The sequence below is a fragment of the Eumetopias jubatus genome, unplaced genomic scaffold, assembly GCF_037043125.1.
Source record: "Eumetopias jubatus isolate StellerSeaLion01/CBP00866 unplaced genomic scaffold, mEumJub1_p1.0 scaffold_4, whole genome shotgun sequence".
NCBI classification, from domain to species: domain Eukaryota; kingdom Metazoa; phylum Chordata; class Mammalia; order Carnivora; family Otariidae; genus Eumetopias; species Eumetopias jubatus.
Window position 1 is genome coordinate 97,711,789 of NW_028274810.1, and position 24,999 is coordinate 97,736,787.

General features: G+C 44.3%; 2 protein-coding genes across 2 annotated transcripts; one reads left to right on the forward strand and one right to left on the reverse strand.

Moving 5' to 3' along the window:
• Positions 1–141: 141 nt before the first annotated feature.
• AADACL4 (arylacetamide deacetylase like 4) lies at positions 142–24,691 on the reverse strand. The gene is given in 8 exon segments (XM_028108321.1): positions 142–636; positions 638–810; positions 813–919; positions 6,932–6,995; positions 9,956–10,071; positions 10,073–10,152; positions 24,303–24,390; positions 24,687–24,691. Coding segments are annotated over 8 exon segments (1,128 nt in total).
• On the forward strand, positions 1,654–2,264 carry LOC114213278 (thymosin beta-4-like). The gene has a single exon (XM_088023048.1). It carries the CDS (start codon positions 1,713–1,715, stop codon positions 1,845–1,847), a length of 135 nt encoding a protein of 44 aa, XP_087879174.1. The 5' UTR covers positions 1,654–1,712; the 3' UTR covers positions 1,848–2,264.
• Positions 24,692–24,999: the final 308 nt, after the last annotated feature.

Consider the following 24,999-nt stretch of genomic DNA (forward strand, 5'->3'; position numbering starts at 1 on the left):
AGAAAGAAAGCGACATCTTGGATTTGGATACTAAGCAAGACTGTTCTAAGCTTCTTTATCCTTCTCATGTGGGCCGAGCACTGACGTAGCATCTCCTTAATCAGCAAAAGAGAATTCACCAAAGGACACAGCGCCCCAGGGTTACTCTATGCTTTTTATATAACTGATGACAGCGTTTATAATTTTCAGGGAGCATGGGAAAGAGAAAAACTTCTTATCAAAAAACATCAAGGACCCATGAAAGCCATCTTCCACATGATACCACATCACGGGGACCCCCTGGTCCTCCAAACGCTTCATATAGAGCAAGGTGTCATCGCGGAGGATGTCATGCTCACAGCTCACCAGGAAGGCTGCGGGAAGCTGAGTGACGGTCTCATCATCCCTTAGCAGAGGGGTATTTGCTACATCCAAAAGATGTCCATTTTCCAGGTAGGCGGCCTCGTTAAAAGGGCTGGGAAACAGAGGTTTGTAGCCTGGTTTTTTGAATCTCCTGGGGATGTTGTCGGGGCTGAGCCACTTTGGGTACTTTCTCCAGACTTCCGGGGGTATGAAAGCACCGTTGGAGATGGCATCCCACCAATGAAAGTCGATAACCATATATTTGAACATACATATCATCATGAACTCCCGGGAGGAAGAACAGGATGTTTCAGTTTGGCCAGTGGGACGGCAGCTGCAAATTGATGACCTGAGTCACTGGATAAATCAGGACCTGGGCCCTGATCTGGGGAAGATCTGATCTTCCCACCAGGGACTGGGCGACAGAGGCCACACTCCCACCCCCAATGCTGTCTCCACGGATCACGACCTGGAGGGGTCCACCCCATAGGTTTTCAGGGCCTTTAGGAAGTGAATGGAGGTGTGCAGGCAGTCTTGGAAAATGCTGGGGTAGTGGTGATCAGGAAGCTGGCGGTACCTGAAGAACAAGCAGGGAACAAAAGCATAGCAGTGTGGACAGCTGTTTGGGAGCCATTTTAACTGTGTCCTCGACTCCTCCTTGCAATACTGTCTCTGACTAAATACCCAGAATGGCCCTGTGAGGTAAGGATTTTTATCCCCCTTTTTTTTCTTTCGCAGATGAGGATGTGAAGAGCCTCTCCTTTGTCTTCCGGGTGGAGATTCTGGACTCGAACACTAGGCTCTGTCTGCTGCCCAGAGATGCAGACACTCCACACAAGATTATGCAACTCAAAAGCTATTTGAAATGGAAGCAAAACAACCAGGAACTCCAGGAAATTCGTTCGTCCCACTGGCTGTCTGGAGAGAAAGCGCTGAGGGAACTAAAGCTCAAATGAAGGGGAAGTTCCTTTCAGGAAAAAAAAAATTTTTTTTCATCAAAAATCTAATGACCAAGGTTTGTTCTTGCCCAGTGACTTAAGGAGCTGCCTTCTCTTCGGGGTTTGCGGAAGAGGGAGTGGGTCAGGGGGGCGCCCTGAGGGTGACAGTGTAGGAAAGGTTAGCAGGCAGGTAACAGACACTGCCCTGGTGGTGGACAGAAACCAGACGGCTGCTCTGAGTAAGCCCCCAAAGTGTGTCTCTTCATGGGAATTCAAGGGCAAAGAGAAAGGACTTTAAAATGAATTTCTAGATGTGTAAGTTACAGTAAAGTATTATTCAGCCATCAGAAGGAAGGAAATCGATTCGGCGGCGGCCACTGAGCAGATTGGACTTCGCTTGTGCGCGCACCTCGCTCCGCTTTCTCTGTAACCATGTCTGACAAACCCGATATGGCTGAGATTGAGAAATTCGATAAGTTGAAATTGAAGAAGACAGAAACGCAAGAGAAAAATCCACTGCCTTCAAAAGAAACGATTGAACAGGAGAAGCAAGCCGGTGAATCGTAATGAGGCGCGCACCGCCGATATGCACTGTACATTCCACAAGCATTGCCTTCTTATTTTACTTCTTTTAGCTGTTTAACTTTGTAAGATGCAAAGTGGTTGGATAAGTTTAAATGACTGTGCTACCCCTTTTCACATCAAAGAATCGAGAACTACTGACAACGAAAGGCGCCTGCCTCTCCCATCTGCCTGTCGGGCTGGCAGGGAAGGAAAAGAACTTGCGTGTTGGTGAAGGAACAAGCTGGGTGGGTCGACAGTGAAATCGAGAGTAAAAACCAAGCTGGTCCGGGGTGTCCTGCAGGCTGTCAAATGCAGTTTAATCAGAGTGCCATTTTTTTTTTGTTCAAATGATTTTAATTATTGGAATGCACAATTTTTTTAATATGCAATAAAAAGTTTTAAAACCTGAAAAAAAAAAAAGGAAGGAAATCCTTTTAGAGAGAGAGAGCATGAGAGCAATGGTAGGAGAGGCAGAGGGAGAAGGAGAGAGAATCATAAGCAGGCTCCACGCTCAGCACAGAGCCCAACACGGGGCTCGATCTCACAACCCTGAGATCATGACCTGAGCTGAAATCAAGAGTTGGATGCTTAATGGATTGAGCCACCCAGGCGCCCCCTGGGTCTTTTCAGCTATCCAGAATTTCCTGCAAGGTATTCATACAGGTGTTTGTTAACACTTTTATGTGTCCAAGGAGTATTTTCATTACCACAAAGGCCTTCTCAGATGTAGAGTCTGACAGAAACTGTATCAGTGGGGTTTCAGACCCAGTGCTAAGCCGGTCAGGAAGTATGTCAAGTACTGGAAAGACGCTGCCTTCCTCAATCTCATCAAGAAGACCAGAGATGCTAAGTAAGCTGCTTTAAGTCACACAGATGCACTGTCTCCTCAGCCTAGGGGCAGCCAAGGTTGGAGAGGCCTTGAGTGTCAAGGTTGAATCTAAAAGAGCGGTTTTTAGTTTCTCTCACTTGCCTTCTCAAAACTGTTGCCCGGTGTCTTGCCCGGTGCTAGTTAGTTAGTTGTTGTAACAACACCGTACGCACGTGCAGAATCATCACCCCAAACAACAGCCAGGACCTTGACCATAACCTTCAGCCAGCCCTGTAATATCCCTGCCAGCATCTCAGCTCACTGCCTTCCTCATCTGAGGAAACAGTTACCTTGAATCCTGTATCCAACCATCATCCCTTTTCTTTCCTTTTTATATAGGTTTATAATGTCTATGCATATTCCTCATAAATACTCTTTTGATTTTGTTTTTGACTTGATAAAAAGGGTCTCAGGCTTTATGTAATTTTTTTGAAAAACTTTTCACTTAATTTTATACTGCTAAGATGCATTCACATTCTGGTGTGCCCTCCCAGTTCATTTATTTAAATAGCTATGTAATGTTAATAAAAGAAAGGATAAGAACCATATGATCCTGTCAATGGATGCAGCAAAAGCATTTGACAAAATACAGTATGCTTTCTTTTTTTTATTTTTTTTTAAGATTTTACTTATTTATTTGACAGAGAGAGCACAAACAGGGGAGCAGGAGAGGGAGAAATAGGCTCCCCACTGAGCAGGGAGCCTGATGCAGGGCTCGATCCCAGGACCCTGGAATCATGACCTGAGCCGAAGGCAGACACTTAACGAACTGAGCCACCCAGGCGCCCCTACAGTATCCTTTCTTAACAAAAAACCCTCAGCGAAGTAGGGATAGAGGGAACATACCTCAACATCATAAAGGCCATATATGAAAGACCCACAGCTAATATCATCCTCAATAGGGAAAAACTGAGAGCCTTTCCGCCACAATCAGAAACAAGACAGGAGGGGTGTCTGGGTGGCTCAGTCGTTAAGCATCTGCCTTCAGCCCAGGTCATGATCCCAGGGTCCTGGGAACGAGCCCCGCATTGGGCTCCATGATCAGCGGGAAGCCTGCTTCTCCCTCTCCCACTCCCCCTGCTTGTGTTCCCTCTCTCGCTGTGTCTTTCTCTGTCAAATAAATAAATAAAATCTTAAAAACAAAAAAAGAAAGAAACAAGACAAGAATGTCCACTCTCTCCATTAGTATTTAACATAGTACTGGAAGTCTTAGCCTCAGCAATCAGAAAACAAAAAGAAATAAAAGGCATACAAATTGGCAAGGAAGAAGTCAAACTTTCACTATTTGCAGATGACATGACACTCTATGTATAAAACCTGAAAGACTCCACCAAAAAATTGCTAGAACTAATACATGAATTCAGCAAAGTTGCAGGATATAAAATCAATGTGCAGAAATCTGTTGCATTTCTACACACCAATAATGAAGCAACAGAAAAAGAAATCAAGGAATTAATCTCATTTGCAATTGCACTAAAAACAATAAGATACCTAGGAATAAACCTAACTAAAGAGGTAAAAGATCTGTACTCTGAAAACTATAGAGCACTTATGAAAGAAATTGAAGAAGACACAAAGAAACGGAAAAGCATTCCATGCTCATGTATTGGAAGAACAAACATTGTTAAAATGTCTATACTACCCAAAGCAATCTGCACAGTTAACGTAATTCGTATCAAAACACCAACAGCATTTCTCACAGAGCTAGAACAAACAATGCTAAAATTTGTGTGGAACCACTAAAGACCCTGAATAGCCAAAGAAATCTTGAAAAAGAAAGGAAAGCTGGTAGCATCACAATCCCAGACTTCAAGCTCTATTACAAAACTGTAGTCATCAAGACAGTATGGTACTGGCACAAAACCAGACACACAGATCAATGGAACAGAACAGAGAACCCAGAAATGGACCCACAACTCTATGGCCAACTCATCTTTGACAAAGCAGGAAGGAATGTCCAATGGAAAAAAGAAGTCTCTTCAACAAATCGTTTTGGGAAAACTGGATAGCCACATGCAGAAGAATGAAACTGGACCACTTTCTTATACCATACACAAACATAAGTTCAAAATGGATGAAAGACCTAAATGTGAGACAGGAAACCGTCAAAATCCTAGAGCAGAACACAGGCAGCAACCTCTGTGACCTCGGCCATAGCAACTTACCAGATACATTGCTGGAGGCAAGGCAAGCAAAAGCAAAAATGAACTATTGGAACTTAATCAAGATAAAAAGCTTCTGCACAGCGAAGCAAACAATCAACAAAACTAAAAGGCAGCCTACAGAATGGAAGAAGATGTTTGTAAACGACATAGTTGATAAAGGGTTAGTATCCAAAATGTATATAGAACTTATCAAACTCAACACTCAAAAAACAAATAACCCAGTTAAGAAATGGGCAGAAGGGATGAATAGACACTTTTCCAAAGAAGACATCCAGAATTCTTACAGACACAGGAAAAGATGCTCAATATCATTCATCATCAGAGAAATACAAATCAAAACCACGATGAGATACCACCTGACTGAAATTAACAACACAAGAAACAACAGGTGTTGGCAAGGATGTGGAGAAAGGGAAAACCTGCTGCACTGTTGGTGGAAATGTGAACTGGTGCAGCCACTCTGAGAACAGTCTGAAGTTTCCTCAAAAAGTTAAAAATAGAACTACCCTATGATCCAGCAATTGCACTCCTAGGTATTTACCCAAAGGATACAAAAATACAGATTCAAAGAGGGTACATGCACCCCAATGTTTATAGCAACAGTATCAACAATAGCCAAACTATAGGAGAGAGCCCAAATGTCCATCTACTATCTACTGATCACTGGATAAGGAAGATGTGGTGTATACACACACACACACACACACACACACACACACACACACACACACACACACAGGAGAATATTATTCAGCCTTAAGAAGGAATGAAATCTTGCCATTTGCAATGACATGGATGGAGCTAGAGAGTATAACACTAAGTGAAATAAGTCAGTCACAGAAATACAAATACCATATGATTTCACTCAAATGTGGAATTTAAGAAACAAAACAAATGAGCAAAGGGGAAAAAAAGAGAGCGAGGCAAACAGAAACAGACTCTTTGATTATAGAGAACAAACTGATGGTTACCAGGGGGGAGGTGGGCGAGGGGTGGGGGTGGGTGAAATAGGTGATAGGGATTAAGGAGAGCCCTTGTCGTGATGAGCACCCGGTGATGTATAGGAGTGTTAAATCACTATATTGTACACCTGAAACTAATAGTACACTGTATGTTAACTAACTGGAACTTAAATAAAAACCTTTTTTAAAAAGGAAAAAAGTCTGTTTTTTGGTCTCTTTTTTTTCCCCTTTGTTCATTTGTTTTGCTTCTTAAATTCCACATATGATTGAAATCCTATGGTATTTTATCTTTCTCTGACTGGCTTATATTGCTTAGCATTACTCTCTAGCTCCATCCACATTGTTGCAAATGGCAAAATTTCATTCTTTTTAGAGAGAGGGAGGCAAACCATAAGAGACTCAATGATAGAGAACAAACTGAAGGTTGATGGAGGGGAGGTGGGTGGGGACGGGCTAGATGGGTGATGGGTATTAAGGAGGGCACTTGTGATGAGCACTGGGTGTTATATGTAAGTGATGACTCACTAAATTAAAAAAATTAAAAATTAAAAAAAGATGCCATTCCTTTTTATGGATAAATAATATTCCATTGTATATATATGCCACATCTTTATCCATTCCTCTATCGATGGACACTCAGGTTGTTTCCATAATTTGGCTCTTGTAAATAATGCTGCAGTAAACACAGGGGCGCATATATCCTTTCAAATTAGTGTTTTCCTATTCCTTGGGTAAATACCCAGGAGTACCATTACTAGATCATGGGATAGTTATATTTTTAATTTTTTGAGGAACCTCCGCCCTGTCTTCCACAGTGGCTGCACCAGTTTGCATTCCCACCAACAGTGTGGAAGGGTTATTTTTTCTCCACATCCTCGCCAACACTTGCTGTTTCTTGTCATGGTTTATTCACGCACTCCGTGTTGATGGGCATTTGGGCTGTTTCTGGGGTTTTGCCCTAGTGCGGTGCCGGGGTCCATGTGTGCATGTGCAAGAGTGCCTCTTGGGGGTTAGGGCCTCTCTCTCTCTTCTACAGACCAGCGACGTGCTCCTTCCTGCCTTCTCCCACCCATGTGACACCCAGCGACTCACCCAACCAACAGCAGCACGGAGTCCACCTCTAGGACCAGCAGACTGCACAGGTTGTGGTAGAAGTCTGCAAGAATAGAACCAGTCCGATGTACAGGTCTGTGATTCAACAGTCTCACACAAATGGGGCGCCTGGGTGGCTCATTCATTAAGTGTCTGCTTTCAGCTCAGGTCATGATCCCAGGGTCCTGGGATCGAGCCCCGCATCGGGCTCCCTACTTGGCAGGAAGCCTGCTTCTCCCTCTCCCACTCACCCAGCTTGTGTTCCCTCTCTCACTGTTTCTCTCTGTCAAATAAATAAATAAAATCTTTAAAAAACAACAACAACAACACAAACAGTCTTACACAATTCACAGCACTCACCATAGCACATACCCTTCCCAATGTCTATCACCCAGCCACCCCATCCCTCCCAACCCCCACCACTCCAGCAACCAGAGGGGGAGACGAACCATGAGAAACTATGGACTCTGAGAAACAAACTGAGGGTTCTAGAGGGGAGGGGGGTGGGGGGATGGGTTAGCCTGGTGATAGGTATTAAGGAGGGCACATACTGAATGGAGCACTGGGTGGTGTTATACGCAAACAATGACCCATGGATCACTACATCAAAAACTAATGATGTACTGTATGGTGATTAACATAACATAAAAAAAAAAAAAAAAGAATAGAACCGGTCACAGCAGGAGCCACCCTGAGTGACCTCTAGGAATGTGGCCCCCAGTCCCCCTTGCAGGGCCCAGCCCCGCTCTGCCCCCTCCCACCCATCCCCCAGCCCCCAGGGAGAGCCCACCAACAGTGTTGGTTTTGGTTGTGACATTCTCTTTCTGTTCCTGTTCTTGCCTCCTCTGCAGTGACTCTGGCTGGCTCTCCCTGGGCAAAACCAAAAAGCCAGGCCACATATCAGATGCCTGACATCTGCCCCTGGCTCCTGAATGCCGGGGCTCCAGTGCACCTCGGGGCTCACCAGCCGCAATGTCTCCTTTTACAGTGTTGTGGTGGGGGGACCGAGGGGGGAAGGCTTGGTGATTTGAAACCTACAAAACCAAGACCAGGGAAGGAAAGCATGCCTGCCCTAGAATATTAATGATAATTACATACACGTGCATACAGATATATGTTATTAAGAAATAAGCAATGGTTGGATGGGCCCTTTCTATTAGCCAAGTGGTACCTCTGAGGCTCTCAGAGGACAAATCCATTATCAACAGTGCCAGACACAGAATGTACCAAACAAGCTTCTAATTCAGTGGTTGTCAACCTTGGCTGTGCATAGTTGTACCAGGGAGTTTTTCCAAGTCCTGATGCTCAGATGGAGCCCCAAACCAACTGAACCAGTGTCTCTGGGGTAGGCGCACAGGTAGCAGGAGTTCCCAAATCCCACCAGACAAGGCCAGCATCTGGGGAGGTTGTGAATGACTGATCTAAGAGAAGTGATCGGGGGCGGGGTGCAGGCTTCATTGACACCATTGGAGGGAGGTGATGGAGGGGAGGTCAAAACAGAGTGGGGAGTGGGCAGCTCCTAAGGAGGCCTCAGCCCTGCCTGCAGATCAGCATCATCTGGGAGCTCCCTTCCACTTAGACTCAACAGGGCTGGGACCCAGGGGAGGCAAGGGAGGCACTTGCCATGGGCGCCGAGACGCTCAGCAACCAAGATAAATACTACTTTAAGGAATCCAAGTAAATGCCACAAGTATCCATGACGTCTCAAGTAGACAAGGGCCTACTTTGCCTTTGTACAATTCACCCGCCCCGTCGGGTCTCGCCATTAGATAAATGTTGATATTGTGATCATCATAGATTTGTTTTGCATTAATATTGAATTTTCTAAAATAGTGCATAAAAATATTATTTATCCTGAAGACTGTGTTTCTTGGTGCCCCTTTCAAAAAAACAAAAACCCCGGCAACCCCCTTGCATCCCCCATCCCTAGAGGATGTTTCCCAGCCTCTATAGGGCCAGCTCCTCCTCATTGGTTGGTTAGGCCTGGGCTCAAATTTTACCTTTTTGGAGAGGCTTTCTCTGGAAAAACTAAAGATGCATCTGAATCATTCTCTATTCCATCTCCTCGTGCTATCACTCTGTGAAGTTACCCTACTTGTTTGTTTTCTCTTTCACTGCCCAGCCTCCTCATTTGAGTAGGCTCCGTGAGGGCCTTCTTTGTCCTCCATTTGGTCCCCTGTACCTGGAAGGGGGTCTGACACGAGGGAGTTACTCAGGGAATATTTGCTGAATGCATCCTGGCTTTACTTTTAGAGATAGCATCATGGCCCACAGAAGGAAGGCCAACAGTCCTAGCCAACTAATGGGGTGCTCTGAAAGGGAAGAATGATCTTGGGGCCAGTAGGTGGGAGATAGCCATTGTTAACTTCTGAAAAAGGAGAGCATCTCGGCAGCAAATGAGGCTATTGTTATTCCCACCACCAGGTGGCAGTACACCCTAATTCCAGGGAAGTCACGGGAGTCCAACCATCCGTTCTTCCATTTGTGTGTTCATTCATGAACAACACATCCTTTCACGCAATGATCCACCCATCCGTATTCATGTACTCATAGAGCCATTCGAAAATGTAAAACCACGGGCAAGGCACTGGGGATGAGGCAGAAAACAAAACACAAGAGAAGCAGGAAGGTTGAGGGGGCAGGCAAGAGAAGATGGGGTCTTAGATCATGGTGGGGTTCAGAGCCTGGGAGAAATGCATGGGTTTGGGATGTACTGTGGGTGGAGAACAGCTGGGACCAGCCAGTGCTGTCTGTGAGTGGTGAGGGAAGAGGTGAATCAGTACCCCAGTGCCATCTGTCAAAGCCCTACTGAGACATAGCTCTAGCCTCACCTTGACCAAGACTATTATAGTACAGAAAAGAACATCTCCCATATAAATCTGCACACAATCTGCTGACATGAGCCCAAAGCCCTTAGCCTGGGCTCCCTATAAAAATCTCCGACCGATGATTCCTTTGAGTTACTCCCAAAAAGTTTCTCGTGGGAAGGATGGGCAAAGTTGTGCACGTAGATGAAGTTCTTACCCAGGCTCCCCATGAACCCACTTCCTCCAGGGAGGAAGATGATGCCTCGCCGGTGGCCAGAGGATGCTGCTTTGGGCTGGAACAGCCTCACCGGTATGGTCCCAAAATACAGGTCTTTTCTTTATTCTTATACCACTTTGCAATAACTGGAGAAATCTGAGCATGGAGCAAATTCCCAGCTTCTCCAATATTTTTGCCTGTTGGAGGTAAGAGAAAGAAAGGGGAACTTTAGGAGAGGTCAGAACCCATCTGGATTGTAGATATACCTATCATCTGTAATTGCTAGGATGCTTTTGCAGTCTCCCATCTGCCTCATCCACATGGACCCTGGGCTCATCAGGAAGGACAGGCTCTGGGTTGTGTCCAGAGTGAGGGCTTGGTTTGCAGAATTTCCTCCCAAAAGACCTGGATTGAATAAGGGTAGGAATTTGCCAAAGAGCTTGACCATGTGTGGTCTGAGGGGTTGGTCACTGAATTGAACAAAGCCAGCTGTCCAAGGTAACTGGCTGGCAACCCTCCTCTTTGGCTCTCTAGCCTCAGATGGCAAAAAGGGTCATCACCTGGGTCAACTGCCATCGCCCACCCGGAGCCTGGGCTATGATGGATTCTTAAGCCATGTTTGTGTTCAACAGAAGAAAGTAACAGGATCTGTTAAGGATGTCTGCTGTTGACTCAGGAGGACGGGGCAATGGCACAAGGGCCATTCATTTGCCACGAGTGTATAGAATTCCATTGTTTTTAAACTAATATGGTCACTCTAACTATAAACAAATGTCTGAATATATATCATGAAATATAGTTACAAGTTATATTGCATGTACTAAATGCATTTCAACCATTTTGGATCATCTCTTCCAAGGATTTCATATTAAGCACGTGTCTTTGTCATAAGGAAAAACACAGGATGATAATAATAAAATAAGAACAGCTGACACTTATGAGTCACCTACAGCATGCCAGTACTGGTCCAAGTGGTTATGAACTAGATTAAGCCTCTCAACGACCCTTCTCAGTCAAGCACAGTTATCACCTCCATTTTATGGATGGGGAAAACTGAGGCAAACCAAGGTCAAGTGCCTTGCCCGCCAACAGGTAAGATGCAGCACATGTGTTCTAAACCACTAAACTAGAAAGAGCTTGGATTCTGGAGTCAATCAGATTGGGACTCAAGTTTTAGCTTATCACCAACTAACTGAATGGCCTTGGGCATTACCTTCTCTGAGCTTCCATTTCTCTCATCTATAAAATAGAATGGTGTCCATAGCCCGAGGATGAGGCTTGGGAATTAGATGCGATGTGACCACCATGTAGAGTGTCTCACTGGTGGGTCCCGGCAAGTGTGAGCTCCACCCCTTCTCTTGCTCATACCCACTGGGTCTTCTCCCAGGTCCCCTGGGATGCCCCCGTGCATTCCCTCCATCGAGAGACCCAAGGCTTTGACTTCTTGAAAGAGAACTCCAAACAAAACCATTATTTCCCTGCTTGAGCTGGAGGAGAACGAGGTGAGCAGCAAGGTGAAGATGACTTCCTTGGCCCCCATCTCAGGCCACCAGACCTCTGTACCGAGACAACTCGGAACTTCACTGGCCAACTCAACTCTGAACGTCAGGACACCTCTTGTCAGCTCAGGTGGGCACCCATGCTCACCTTCTCCCCAGCAGTTTCCCCATGCTCCCTGTACTCACCCATGGCTCACACTGTTTCCTGGAGCCCTTCTACCTGCCCACCAGGTAGATGGACATGAAACTGACCTTCAGCTCCAAGCTCAAGGCCATGTTCTCATTTACTGATGTCATCACTGAAGGCTGCTGCCTCCTTGAGTGCCCAAAGTTTTCTAAGCCCTAAGATTTCTTCAGAACCCCCCAAAGTTTTATCACATAGCTATGGTCACCCATGTGTCTCCCTCCCCCAAACTGAATGCTTCTTGTCAGCATTTTGCTTGTCATCACATCTCATTCATCTCTTTGCCTCCAGCATCTAGAAGAGTAAATGTTTCAGGGATTTTGAACAAGACAGTGTGATGACAAGCCTTTCTTAGCATGACCTTCTGAAAGGTCACTAGATATGGCCAGGAAGTTAGTTTTGGTTTGGTGTGGTTTTTCCAACCGTGAGTCCATAGTTTCCAGAGCTGGTCATTTAGGACAAAGGCAAGTGAAGAAAAATTAATACTTATTACTTGTATTATAACAATATCATTTATAGATAACTATAATAAATATATTGCTTGTATATAAATATTATCATTATAATATTAATACTATATTACAATAGTTGTATTATAAAATTTATAATAATGTAATAATGTATCAGTAGTAGTATAAATGGGAGCATCAATAGGTTAGGGACACCCGAGGTCCAGAACTTTAGAGATTGAAACACTTTCACAGGGCGCCTGGGTGGCTCAGTTGGTTAAGCGACTGCCTTCGGCTCAGGTCATGATCCTGGAGTCCCGGGATTGAGTCCCACATCGGGCTCCCTGCTCAGCAGGGAGTCTGCTTCTCCCTCTGACCCTCTTCCCTCTCATGCTCTCTATCTCTCATTCTCTCTCTCTCAAATAAATAAATAAAATCTTTAAAAAAAAAAGAAAGAAACACTTTCACAAAATATTCTAGCAGCATTTCCCCTTTAAAATAAAATCAATAATGTTTGTTATATTGTTCTTTAAATCCTTTAGTAAAGCTGAAATCATTCATAACAACTCCAAACTTATTACAGAATAATTTCAGGAAATGTTCTGTCTTTGTCTTCGGGCACTTCACATGCATACTACCAATAATCTACTTTCATTGAGCCCTTTCTAAGTGCCCAGCACTGTGTCACGAACTTAATATGCATTTCCCAGCCAATCCCCTCATGACCCCTATAAAAAGCATCTCTTACTATCCTCATTTTTCAGAGGAAAAAAATGGAGGCTCAAAGACATCAGGCCACAAAGCTAACAAGTGGGAAACTTGGGGCTCAGACCAAGGATTCTCTGATACCAAAAGAAGGCACCTGATTTCTAGGCCATAAAATCTTTTCAGGGTGGGGCGCCCCGGTGGCTCAGTCGTTGAGGGTCTGCCCTCAGCTCAGGTCCTGATCTCAGGGTCCTGGGATCGAGCCCTGTGTCTGGCTCCCTGCTGAGCAGGAAGGCTGCTTCTCCCTCTGCCTCTCCCCCTGCTTGTGTTCCCTGTCTTGCTGTCTCTGTCAAATAAATAAATAAAATCTTTAAAAAAAAATCTTTTTAGATTTTTCCTCCTCTTTAAATTTCTTATCCCTCCTGTATCTGTCTTCCAGAACCGAGTGAACCCTAACCACTTGGACATCACTGTCTTCAGCAGCAGCACCCTGTGACGGGCAGTGTGTCCTGGGGGCATCCAGCCAGTGCTGGAGGGACCAGGATGCGACGTCACAAGTGTCTTCAGATCTGTGAACCAACTCAGAAGCCTCTGGGAAGATGGAGTGGGAGGCCAGCAGGGGGAGCCCTCCGCAGGTGCAGCTCCTTGTCGATTGCAGACCAACGGGAAGACTTAGCTCAACTTTTTTTTTTATCTTATGTTATGATAATCAGCATACATTACATCATTAGTTTTTGATGTAGTGTTCCATGATTCATTGTTTGCCTATAACACCCAGTGTTCCATTCAATATGTGCCCTCTTTAATACCCATCACCAGGCTAACCCATCCCCCCACCCCCCTCCCCTCTAGAACCCTCAGTTTGTTTCTCAGAGTCCATAGTTTCTCATGGTTCATCTCCCCCTCTGATTTCCCCACTTTCATTTTTCCCTTCCTACTGTCTTCTTCTTCTTTTTTCTTTTTAACATATAATGTATTATTTGTTTCAGAGGTACAGGTCTGTGATTCATTAGTCTTATGCAATTCACAGTGCTCCTCATAGCACATACCCTCCCCAATGTCTATCACCCAGCCACCCCATCCCTCCCACCCCCTACCACTCCAGCAACCCTCAGTTTGTTTCCTGAGATTAAGAATTCCTCAGATCAGGGGCGCCCGGGTGGCTCAGTCGTTAAGCGTCTGCCTTTGGCTCAGGTCATGATCCCAGGGTCCTGGGATCGAGCCCCGCATCGGGCTCCCTGTTCTGAGGGAGGCCTGCTTCTCCCTCTCCCACTCCCCCTGCTTGTGTTCCCACTCTCGCTATGTCTCTCTCTGTCAAATAAATAAAATCTTTAAAAAAAGAATTCCTCAGATCAGTGAGATCATATGAAATATGTCTTTCTCTGATTGACTTACTTCATTTAGCATAATACCCTCTAATTCCACCCACATCATTGCAAATGGCAAGATTTTGGTTTTTTGATGATTGCATAATATTCCATTGTATGTGTGTGTGTGTGTGTGTGTGTGTGTGTGTGTATATATATATATACCACATCTTCTTTATCCATTCATCTGTGGATGGACATCTTGCTCTTTCCACAGTTTGGCTATTGTGGACATTGCTGCTATAAACGTTGGGGTGCACGTACCCCTTCGGATCCCTACATTTGTATCTTTGTGGTAAATACCCACTAGTGCAATTGCTGGATCATATGGTAACTCTATTTTCAACTTTTTGAGGAACCTCCATACTGTTTTCCAGAGGGGTTGCACCAGCTTGCATTCCCACCAACAGTGTAGGAGGGTTCCCCTTTCTCCACATCCCCGCCAACATCTGTCGTTTCCTGACTTGTTAATTTTAGCCATTCTGACTGGTGTGCGGTGGTATCTCATTGAGGTTTTGATTTGGATTTCCCTGATGCCGAGTGATGTTGAGCACTTTTTCATGTGTCTGTTGGCCATTTGGATGTCTTCTTTGGAAAAATGTCTGCTCATGTCTTCTGCCCATTCCCTGATTGGATTATTTGTTCTCTGGGTGTTGAGTTGATAAGCTCTTTATAGATTTTGGATACTAGCCCTTTATCTGATATGTCATTTGCAAATATCTTCTCCCATTCTGTCGGTTGTCTTTTGGTTTTGTTGAGTGTTTCCCTTGCTGTGCAAAAGCTTTTTATCTTAATGAAGTCCCAATAGTTCATTTCTGCCCTTGCTTCCCTTGCCTTTGGCGATGTTTCTAGGAAGAAGTTGCTGCAGCTGAGGTCGAAGAGGTTGCTGCCTGTGTTCTCCTCTAGGACTTTGATGGACTCCTATCTCACATTTAGGTCTTTCAACCATTTTGAGTCTATTTTTGTATGTGGTGTAAGGAAATGGTCCAGTTTCATTCTTCTGCATGGGGCTGTCCAATTTTCCCAACACCATTTGTTGAAGAGACTGTCTTTTTTCCATTGGACATTCTTTCCTGTTTTGTCAAAGATGAGTTGACCATAGGGTTGAGGGTCCATTTCTGGGCTCTCTATTCTGTTCTATTGATCTATGTGTCTGATTTTGTGCCAGTACCATATTGTCTTGATGATTACAGCTTGGTAATGGAGCTTGAAGTCCGGAATTGTGATGCCACCAGCTTTGCTTTTCTTTTTCAACATTCCTCTGGCTATTCGGGGTCTTTTCTGGTTCTATACAAATTTTAGGATTATTTGTTCCATTTCCTTGATAAAAGTTGATGGCTTTTTTTTTTTTTTTTTTGCATACAACAATAGAAATTTATTTGCTCATACTTCTGGAGGCTGGAAGTTCAAGATTAAGGTGCTGGCAGGTTTGATTTCTCCTGAGATCTCCACAGTTTGCAGATGGCCTCCTTCCTGCTCTGTCCTCACATGGCCTTTTCTCTTATGCATGCCTCCCTAGTGTCCCTTCTTCTTCTTATTGTAGGACACCAGTCCTATTGGGTTGGAGCCTTACTTTATGACCTCACTGAACATTAATTACCTTCATTTTTTCTTTAATTTTTTATTGTTATGTTAATCACCATACATGACATCATTAGTTTTTGATGTAGTGTTCCATGATTCATTGTTTGTGCATAACACCCAGTGCTGCACGCAGAACGTGCCCTCTTTAATACCCATCGCCAGGCTAACCCATCCCTCCACACCCCTCCCCTCTAGAACCCTCAGTTTGATATTCAGAGTCCATCATCTCTCATGGTTCATCTCCCCCTCCAATTTACCCCCCTTCATTATTCCCCCCATCTTCTTTTTTCTTTTTTAACATATATTGCATTATTTGTTTGAGAGGTACAGATCTGTGATTCAACAGTCTTGCACAATTCACAGCACTCACCACAGCACATACCCTCCCCAATGTCTATCACCCAGCCACCCCATCCCTCCCACCCCCCACCACTCCAGCAACCCTCAGTTTGTTTCCTGAGATTAAGAATTCCTCATATCAGTGAGGTCATATGATACATGTCTTTCTCTGATTGACTTATTTCACTCAGCATAACACCCTCCAGTTCCATCCACGTCCTTGCAAATGGCAAGATCTCATTCCTTTTGATGGTTGCATAATATTCCATTGTGTATATAGATACCACATCTTCTTTATCCATTCATCTGTCGATGGACATCTTGGCTCTTTCCACAGTTTGGCTATTGTGGACATTGCTGCTATAAACATTGGGGTGCACGTACCCCTTCGGATCCCTACATTTGTATCTTTGTGGTAAATACCCACTAGTGCAATTGCTGGATCGAACGGTAGCTCTAATTTCAACTGTTTGAGGAACCTCCATACTGTTTTCCAGAGTGGCTGCACCAGCTTGCATTCCCACCAACAGTGTAGGAGGGTTCCCCTTTCTCGGCATCCCCGCCAACATCTGTCGTTTCCTGACTTGTTAATTTTAGCCATTCTGACGGGTGTGAGGTGGTATCTCATTGAGGTTTTGATTTGGATTTCCCTGATGCCGAGCGATGTTGAGCACTTTTTCATGTGTCTGTTGGCCATTTGGATGTCTTCTTTGGAAAAATGTCTGCTCATGTCTTCTGCCCATTTCTTGATTGGAATATTTGTTCTCTGGGTGTTGAGTTTGATAAGTTCTTTATAGATTTTGGATACTAGCCCTTTATCTGATATGTCATATGCAAATATTTTCTCCCATTCTGTCGGTTGTCTTTTGGTTTTGTGGACTGTTTTTTTTGCTGTGCAAAAGCTTTTTGTCTTGATGAAATCCCAATAGTTCATTTTTGCCCTTGCTTCCCTTGCCTTTGGCGATGTTTCTAGGAAGAAGTTGCTGCGACTGGGGTTGAAGAGGTTGCTGCCTGTGTTCTCCTTTAGGATGTTGATGGATTCCTGTCTCACGTTTAGGTCTTTCAACCATTTGGGGTCTATTTTTGTGTGTGGTGTAAGGAAATGGTCCAGTTTCATTCTTCTGCATGTGGCTGTCCAATTTTCCCAACACCATTTGTTGAAGAGACCGTCTTTTTTCCACTGGACATTCTTTCCTGCTTTGTCAAAGATGAGTTGACCATAGAGTTGAGCGTCCATTTCTGGGCTCTCTATTCTGTTCCATTGATCTATGTGTCTGTTTTTGTGCCAGTACCATACTGTCTTGATGATGACACTTTGTAATAGAGCTGGAAGTCCGGAATTGTGATGCCGCCAGCTTTGCTTTTCTTTTTCAACATTCCTCTGGCTATTCGGGGTCTCTTCTGGTTCCATACAAATTTTAGAATTATTTGTTCCATTTCTTTGAAAAAAGTGGATGGTATTTTGATGGAGATTGCGCTGAATATGTAGATTGCTCTACGTAGCATTGACATCTTCACAATGTTTGTTCTTCCAATCCATGAGCATGGAACGTTTTTCCATTTCTTTGTGTCTTCTTCAATTTCTTTCATGAATATTTTATAGTTTTCTGAGTACAGATCCTTTGCCTCTTTGGTTAGATTTATTCCTAGGTATCTTATCGTTTTGGGTGCAATTGTAAATGGGATCGACTCCTTAATTTGTCTCTCTTCTGTCTTGTTGGTGTATAGGAATGCCACTGATTTCTGTGCATTGTTTTCATATCCTGCCACTTGACTGAATTCCTGTATGAATTCAAGCAGTTTTGGGGTGGAGTCTTTTGGGTTTTCCACGTAAAGTATCATATCATCTGCAAAGAGTGAGAGTTTGACTTCCTCCTTGCTGATTTGGATGCCGTTGATTTTTTTTTGTTGTCTGATTGCTGTGGCTAGGACATCTAGTACTATGTTGAATACCAGTGGTGATAGTGGACATCCCTGCCATGTTCCTGACCTTAGGGAGAAAGCTCTCAGCTTTTCCCCATTGAGAATGATATTCGCTGTAGGGTTTTCATAGATGGCTTTTATGATATTGAGGTATGGACCCTCTATCCCCATACTCTGAAGAGTTTTGATCAAGAAAGGATGCTGTACTTTGTCAAATGCTTTTTCTGCATCTATTGAGAGGATCATATGATTCTTGTTCTTTCTTTTGTTAATGTATTGTATCACGTTGATTGATTTGCGGATGTTGAACCAGCCCAGGGATAAATCCCACTTGGTCATGGTGAATAACGCTTTTAATGTACTGTTGGATCCTATTGGCTAGTATTTTGGTGAGAATTTTTGCATCCATGTTCATCAAGGATATTGGTCTGTAATTCTTTTTGATGGGGTCTTTGGTTTGGGGATCAAGGTAATGGTGGCCTCATAAAATGAGTTTGGAAGTTTTCCTTCCATTTCTATTTTTTGGAACAGTTTCAGGAGAATAGGTATTAATTCTTCTTGAAATGTTTGGTAGAATTCCCCTGGGAAGCCATCTGGCCTTGGGCTCTTGTTTGTTGGGAGATTTTTGATGACTGCTTCAATTTCCTTAGTGGTTATAGGTCTGTTCAGGTTTTCTATTTCTTCCTGGTTCAGTTTTGGTAGTTGATACATCTCTAGGAATGCATCCATTTCTTCCAGATTATCTAATTTGCTGGCATTAAGTTGCTTATAATTGTTTGTATTTCTTTGGTGTTGGTTGTGATCTCTCCTCATTCATGATTTTATTTATTTGTGTCCTTTCTCTTTTCTTTTTGATAAGTCTGGCCAGGGGTTTAGCATTCTTATTAATTCTTTCAAAGAACCAGCTCCTAGTTTTGTTGATCTGTTCTGCTGTTCTTTTGGTTTCTATTTCATTGATTTCACTCTGATCTTTATTATTTCTCTTCTCCTGCTGGGTTTAGGCTTTATTTGCTGTTCTTCCTCCAGCTCCTTTAGGTGTAGCATTAGGTTGTGTATTTGAGACCTTTCTTGTTTCTTGAGAAAGGCTTGTATTGCTATATACTTTCCTCTTAGGTCCGCCTTTGCTGCATCCCAAAAATTTTGAACAACTGTGTTTTCATTTTCATTTGTTTCCATGAATTATTTTAATTCTTCTTTAATTTCCTGGTTGACCCATTCATTCTTCAGTAGGATGCTCTTTAGCCCCCATGTATTTGAATTCTTTCCAACTTTCCTCTTGTGATTGAGTTCTAGTTTCAAAGCATTGTGGTCTGAAAATATGCAGGGAATGATCCCAGTCTTTTGGTAACGATTGAGACCTGATTTGTGACCTAGGATGTGATCTATTCTGGAGAATGTTCCATGGGCACTAGAGAAGATTGTGTAGAAGAATTCTGCTGCTTTGGGATGGAATGTTCTGAATATATCTGTGAAGTCCATTTGGTCCAGTGTTTCATTTAAAGTCTTTATTTCCTTGTTGATCTTTTGCTTAGATGATCTGTCCATTTCAGTGAGGGGGTGTGTTAAAGTCCCCTATAATTATTGTATTGTTGTTGGTGTGTTTCTTTGATTTTGTTATTAATTGGCTGCTCCCATGTTAGGGGCTTAGATATTTACAAATGTTAGATCTTTTTGTTGGACAGACCCTTTAAGTATGATACAGTGTCCTTCCTCATCTCTTATTATGGTCTTTGGTTTAAAATCTAATTTATCTGATATAAGGATTGCAACCCCAGCTTTCTTTTTGATGTCCATTAGCATGGTAAATGGTTTTCCACCCCCTCACTTTCCATCTGGAGGTGTCTTTGGGTCTAAAATGAGTCTCTTGCAGACAGCATATCGATGGGTCTTGTTTTTTATCCAATCTGATAGCCTGTGTCTTTTGATTGGGGCATTGAGCCCATTTACATTCAGGGTAACTATTGAAAGATAGGAATTTAGTGCCATTGTATTGCCTGTAAGGTGACTGTCACTATATTGTCTCTGTTCCTTTCTGGTCTATGTTACTTTTAGGCTCTCTCTGCTTAGAGGACCCCTTTCAGTATTTCTTGTAGGGCTGGTTTCGTGTTTGCAGATTCTTTTAGTTTTTGTTTGTCCTGGAAACTTTTTATCTCTCCTTCTATTTTCGATGACAGCCTGGCTGGATATAGTTCTTGGCTGCATATTTTTCTCATTTAGTGTTCTGAAGATATCATGCCAGTCCTTTCTGGTCTGCCAGGTCTCTGTGGATAGGTCTGTTGCCAATCTAATGTTTCTACCGTTGTAGGTTACAGACCTCTTGTCCCGAGCTGCTTTCAGGATTTTCTCTTTGTCTCGGAGACTTGTAAGTTTTACTATTAGATGTCAGGGTGTTGCCCTATTTTTATTGATTTTGAGAGGGGTTCTCTGTGCCTCCTGGATTTTGATGCCTGTTTCCTTCCCCCAGTTAAGGAAGTTCTCTGCTACAATTTGCTCCAATATACCTTCTGCCCCTCTCTCTCTTTCTTCTTCTTCTGGGATCCCAATTATTCTAATATTGTTTCATCTTATGTCACTTATCTCTCGAATTCTGCCCTCATGCTCCAATAGTTGTTTACCTCTCTTTCTCTCAGCTTCTTTATTCTCCATCATTTGGTCTTCTAAAGCACTAATTCTCTCTTCTCCCTCATTTATCCTAGCAGTTAGAGTCTCCATTTTTTTATTGCACCTCATTAATAGCCTTTTTTATTTCGACTTGGTTAGATTTTAGTCTTTTATTTCTCCAGAAAGGGTTTCTCTAGTATCTTCCATGCTTTTTTCAAGCCCAGCTAGTATCTTTATAATCATCATTCTGAACTCTAGTTCTGACATCTTACTAATGTCCATATTGAGTAGGTCCCTGGCAGTCAGTACTGCCTTTTGTTCTTCTTTTTTCAGGTGACTTTTTCCATCTTGTCATTTTTTCCAGAGGAGAATAGATGAATGAGAGAACAAAATGCTAACAGGGTAACAAAGACCCCAGAAAAAAATACACTAAACAAATAAGAAGAGATCTGAAACTGAGGAAAAAGAGAGGGAAAGAAAGGAAGAAGAAAAAAAAAAGGAATACGATCAGGCTGGTGCATAGATCAGTGCCACACACTAGATTTTGGGTGTATTTTGGTCTGTTAGAAGAAACTGCCTCCAAAAATTTTAAAGAAAGAAAAACTTATATATGTACAAAAATAAGGGTAAATATGATGAAGGGATGGAATATGACTGTGAAGATGAAAATTATAAAAGATTTTATAAAAGGAATTGATAAGAAGTTGGTTGAAGAAAGAAAGAAGAGAAATTTTTAAAAAAGGGGTGGGGGAGAGAATGTGATCAGGCAGGAGACTAGAACAAAGCCATACACTAGAGATTTAGGGTATATTTTGGTCTGTTAGAAGAAACTGTATCCCAAAACTTTAAAGAGAGAACAACTAATATATATACCAAAAATAAAGTTAACTACAATGAAGGGATAAAATATACTCTAAAAACCAAAAATAAAAAAGATTTTTTAAAAAAGGGATTGATAAGATGTTGGCTAAAAAGGGAAAAAGAAAAATTCAAAAAAAATAGAAAAGGGGAAAAAAAGAAAATTAAAAAAATTAACTTGGAAAGACTAAAGAATCGGGGGGGAAATGCCATGAATTCTATGTGCTGTATTCCCCTAGCGCTGGAGTTCTGCCGTTCTCATTGATCGGTAAACTTGGTCTTGGCTGGGTGTTCTTGCTGATCTTCTGGGGGAGGGGCCTGTTGCCGTGGTTCCCAAATGTCTTTGCCGGAGGCTGAATTGCCCCGTCCTTGCCAGTCCGGGCTAAGTCATCTGCTCCGGTTTGCTCTCAGGAGCTTTTGTTCCCTGCAAGCTCTCAGTACAGCTTTGGAGGATGAGAGTGAAAATGGTGGCCTCCCAATCTCCGCCCAGAGGAGCTGAGAACTCGTGGCCCCGCTCCTCAGTGCGCCCCCAGAGAAAAGCAGTCACTCCCGTCTCCCCGGTCTCCGGCCGCATCCGTGCTCACCCGGCCTGTGACCGAGCGTTTCTATCTCTGGCACCCGACCCCGTGTGGAGTCTCCAAACCCAGCAGATCCCTGCAGTGCGCTCCCGCGCCGCTCCTCCCCGGGAAGGAAGGGGAGTCTCCCCGGCTCTGCCGCTTGTTGGGTCCCTGCTGGAGGAGCAGTGGCCCGACTGGGCCGCGGATCACAGTTTATGGCCACCCCGAGCTGGGAGCCCGCGCCTCGGCTCCGTCTCTGCAGCCGGCTTCCCCGCTCCGATACCCGGGAGCTCTGCCGCACTCAGGCTGCCCCGGTCTTTCTGTGACCCCGAGGGTCCTGAGACCACACTGTCCCAGCAAGGGTTCCACCCCCCACCCCAGCTTAGCCAATGGAGCTACGTCCCTCAGCAGAGCCGACTTCTAAATGTTCCGATTTTGTGCTCCGCGACTCTAGCACTTGCCAGAAGCGGCTGACGGAGGCCCCTCCCCCGCCGTCTATCCTCCCGAATATTGCCTTGGATTCACTTCTCCGCACGTCCTACCTTCCAGTAAGTGGTCACTTCTTTGTTCAGAGAGTTGTTGCTACTCTCTTCTTTGATCTCCTGTTGAGTTTGTAGGTGTTCAGAATGGTTTGATCCCTATCCAGCTGAATTCCTGAGACCAGACGAAATTTAGGTCTCTTACTCCTCCACCATCTTGCTCCTCCTCCTTAGCTCAACTTAGCTCCAACAGAGGAAGGAAGAACTTCTCCTCACCTAGCAACAAGCTCAGCCAATAAGAAGATACCACAACTCAGCCAATGAGAAACATCCCAACCCTGGCGTCCAGCTTTCCTCCAATGGAGTTCATTCAAAGCAGCCCTCCCACTCCCTCCACTTCTCGGTAAAGAAGGGTTTCTCTCCTCTGATCTCTGGACTTCTCTGTGGTTTGCCATAACTTGGATGTCCCCAATTGCAATTCCTCTGCTCTTCCTAAATAAGCCCATCTTGCTGGCAAAATAACTGGCTGTGTTACTTCCAAGGTCCATCTCCATCCCTTGTGTGAGTGCCCCCATGCAGTGGTCATCAGCAGGCGCTTGCAGCTTGTGAGCTACTGTTGAGGAGAAAACACTGAAGGTTGGAAAGGTCTGGACTTTTCTGGGTCTCAGACTACCCTGTAGTTCCATGTAAAATCATCCACTGGTCTGAGACAGGCAAAGCACATGGCCAGGATAAATAATAGGGATGAGCATTTTGCACCCTCAGCCTGTCTCCTTGGGCCAGTAGCATTTCTGTAATTATAAACTAGACTTGTTCATATCTCTGAGAGTCATCCATATCCACAGTGGAACATTCCAGCAGCACATAAACATATTTTACTTCTTCACCAAACATAGTGAGCCCTAATCACGTCATCTAATTCTTTCACCAACCTGATGAGATGGACACTAGTGTTTCCCTTCCACAGATGAGGAAACTGACACAGAGAGGTTCAGTACACAGCCCAAGATCACATAGCCAGAGCTGGGATGCACACACTGACAGGCTGGCTGCAGCCTGGGCTCCTTACCAAGACCTCTGTCTTCCTCTTTCCACAGTTGCCCTACCTCCCCACCTCCCACCAGGTAAGCAGCATGAACTGTTTGGCTGCTATCACCCAGGGTTAGGATACTGGGGTTAAATCCAGTTGCCTTTCTCCTACCTGATGACAAATCTCTGTTTCCAAATCTCCTGCAGCTATAGGCATGGGCTGGCTTATCCACCCCCGGGTCCCTGCTCAGAGCCTGGCCAGCGTGGCCACTCTGACATGCTGGGTGAATCCACTTATGTCTTGATCAGCAAATGGAAAGCACCTACTAGGTGGCAGGTCTGTGTGTGGGGCCAGAGTTGCAAAGGTGGATAAGGCAGTCCCTGCCTTCAAGATGCCTACGGTCTAGGCAGGGGAGAAGACCTATAAGCACTTAAGTGTGCCAAGGGCAAAAGATGCTGTGGCTGAAGCCGGTCCATTTCCTGTCAAGCTGAAAGTCCACTGAAGGAAGGGACCAGATCTGAAATCCTTTTAGAATCCTCAGAAAGCAGCCCAGTGATTGGCACTCAGTAAGTGTTTGATGTTTGAAGGGAGAAAAGGAGGGGGGTGGGTGGGAGAGAGGAAGGGAAGGGAAACAGAGGGAAACAGAACCACAGACACAAAAGAGAGTGTGGCAAAGGCTGCCTTAGGGGAGTCTGAAGAGGAAAGGAGGGGCAAGGTACCGGGAGAGAGGAAGGGACACCCAACCCATCACAGAGCCCAAGAGCAAACTCACCAAAGTGAGCATGTACGGGAACATGCAATGCAGAAATCTGAGCTTGGTGGGATGTTGCAAGGTAGAGGGGATATCTGCAGATATCTGTCTGTTGGCAAGGAGGCATTGTCAGGAAAGGGTGCTGGAGAGACATCTGAGGAGAGAAGGCTCTGCTCCCTGTGTCCGGGGGCTCACATGGCAGGCTCCTGGAGCACATGTGGCTTTGCCAGCACCCAGCTTCTACAGTGTATGAAGAAAACTAACATGAGGAATTATTAACTATAATAGGGTACATGAGTCACAAGAGATTAGCTAGCAAAAGGCAGAGAGAGCTCAAAAGTATATAGGAATTACAGATACAAGAAATAAGTATTACCTCTAGGGCTGAGATAGCACACCTCCCACCCCATAGGGCCGAGGTCTAGAGCTTGTTGGAGAGGCAAGGCATGACCTACTGACTTGGCAGAGAAGTTGCTCTGCTGCTGTACCAGTGGATTTGCTGACAAATATCCTGACCCCTTCCCACCAAAATTTGTTGACAATCTTTCCCTGCCCCCCACCCAGGTCCTAGGGAAAGTCATTCATTCACAGAGCGCTGTCTTGCTGAAGGCACTCTGAAATGAAAGCACCCAAGGGGGCTGGAAGGAAGAGCTGCTGCAGGAGCTGGTGCTAGAAAAGCCATCTGCAAAAGCCTCTCACACTGCAGGATCAGAGGACT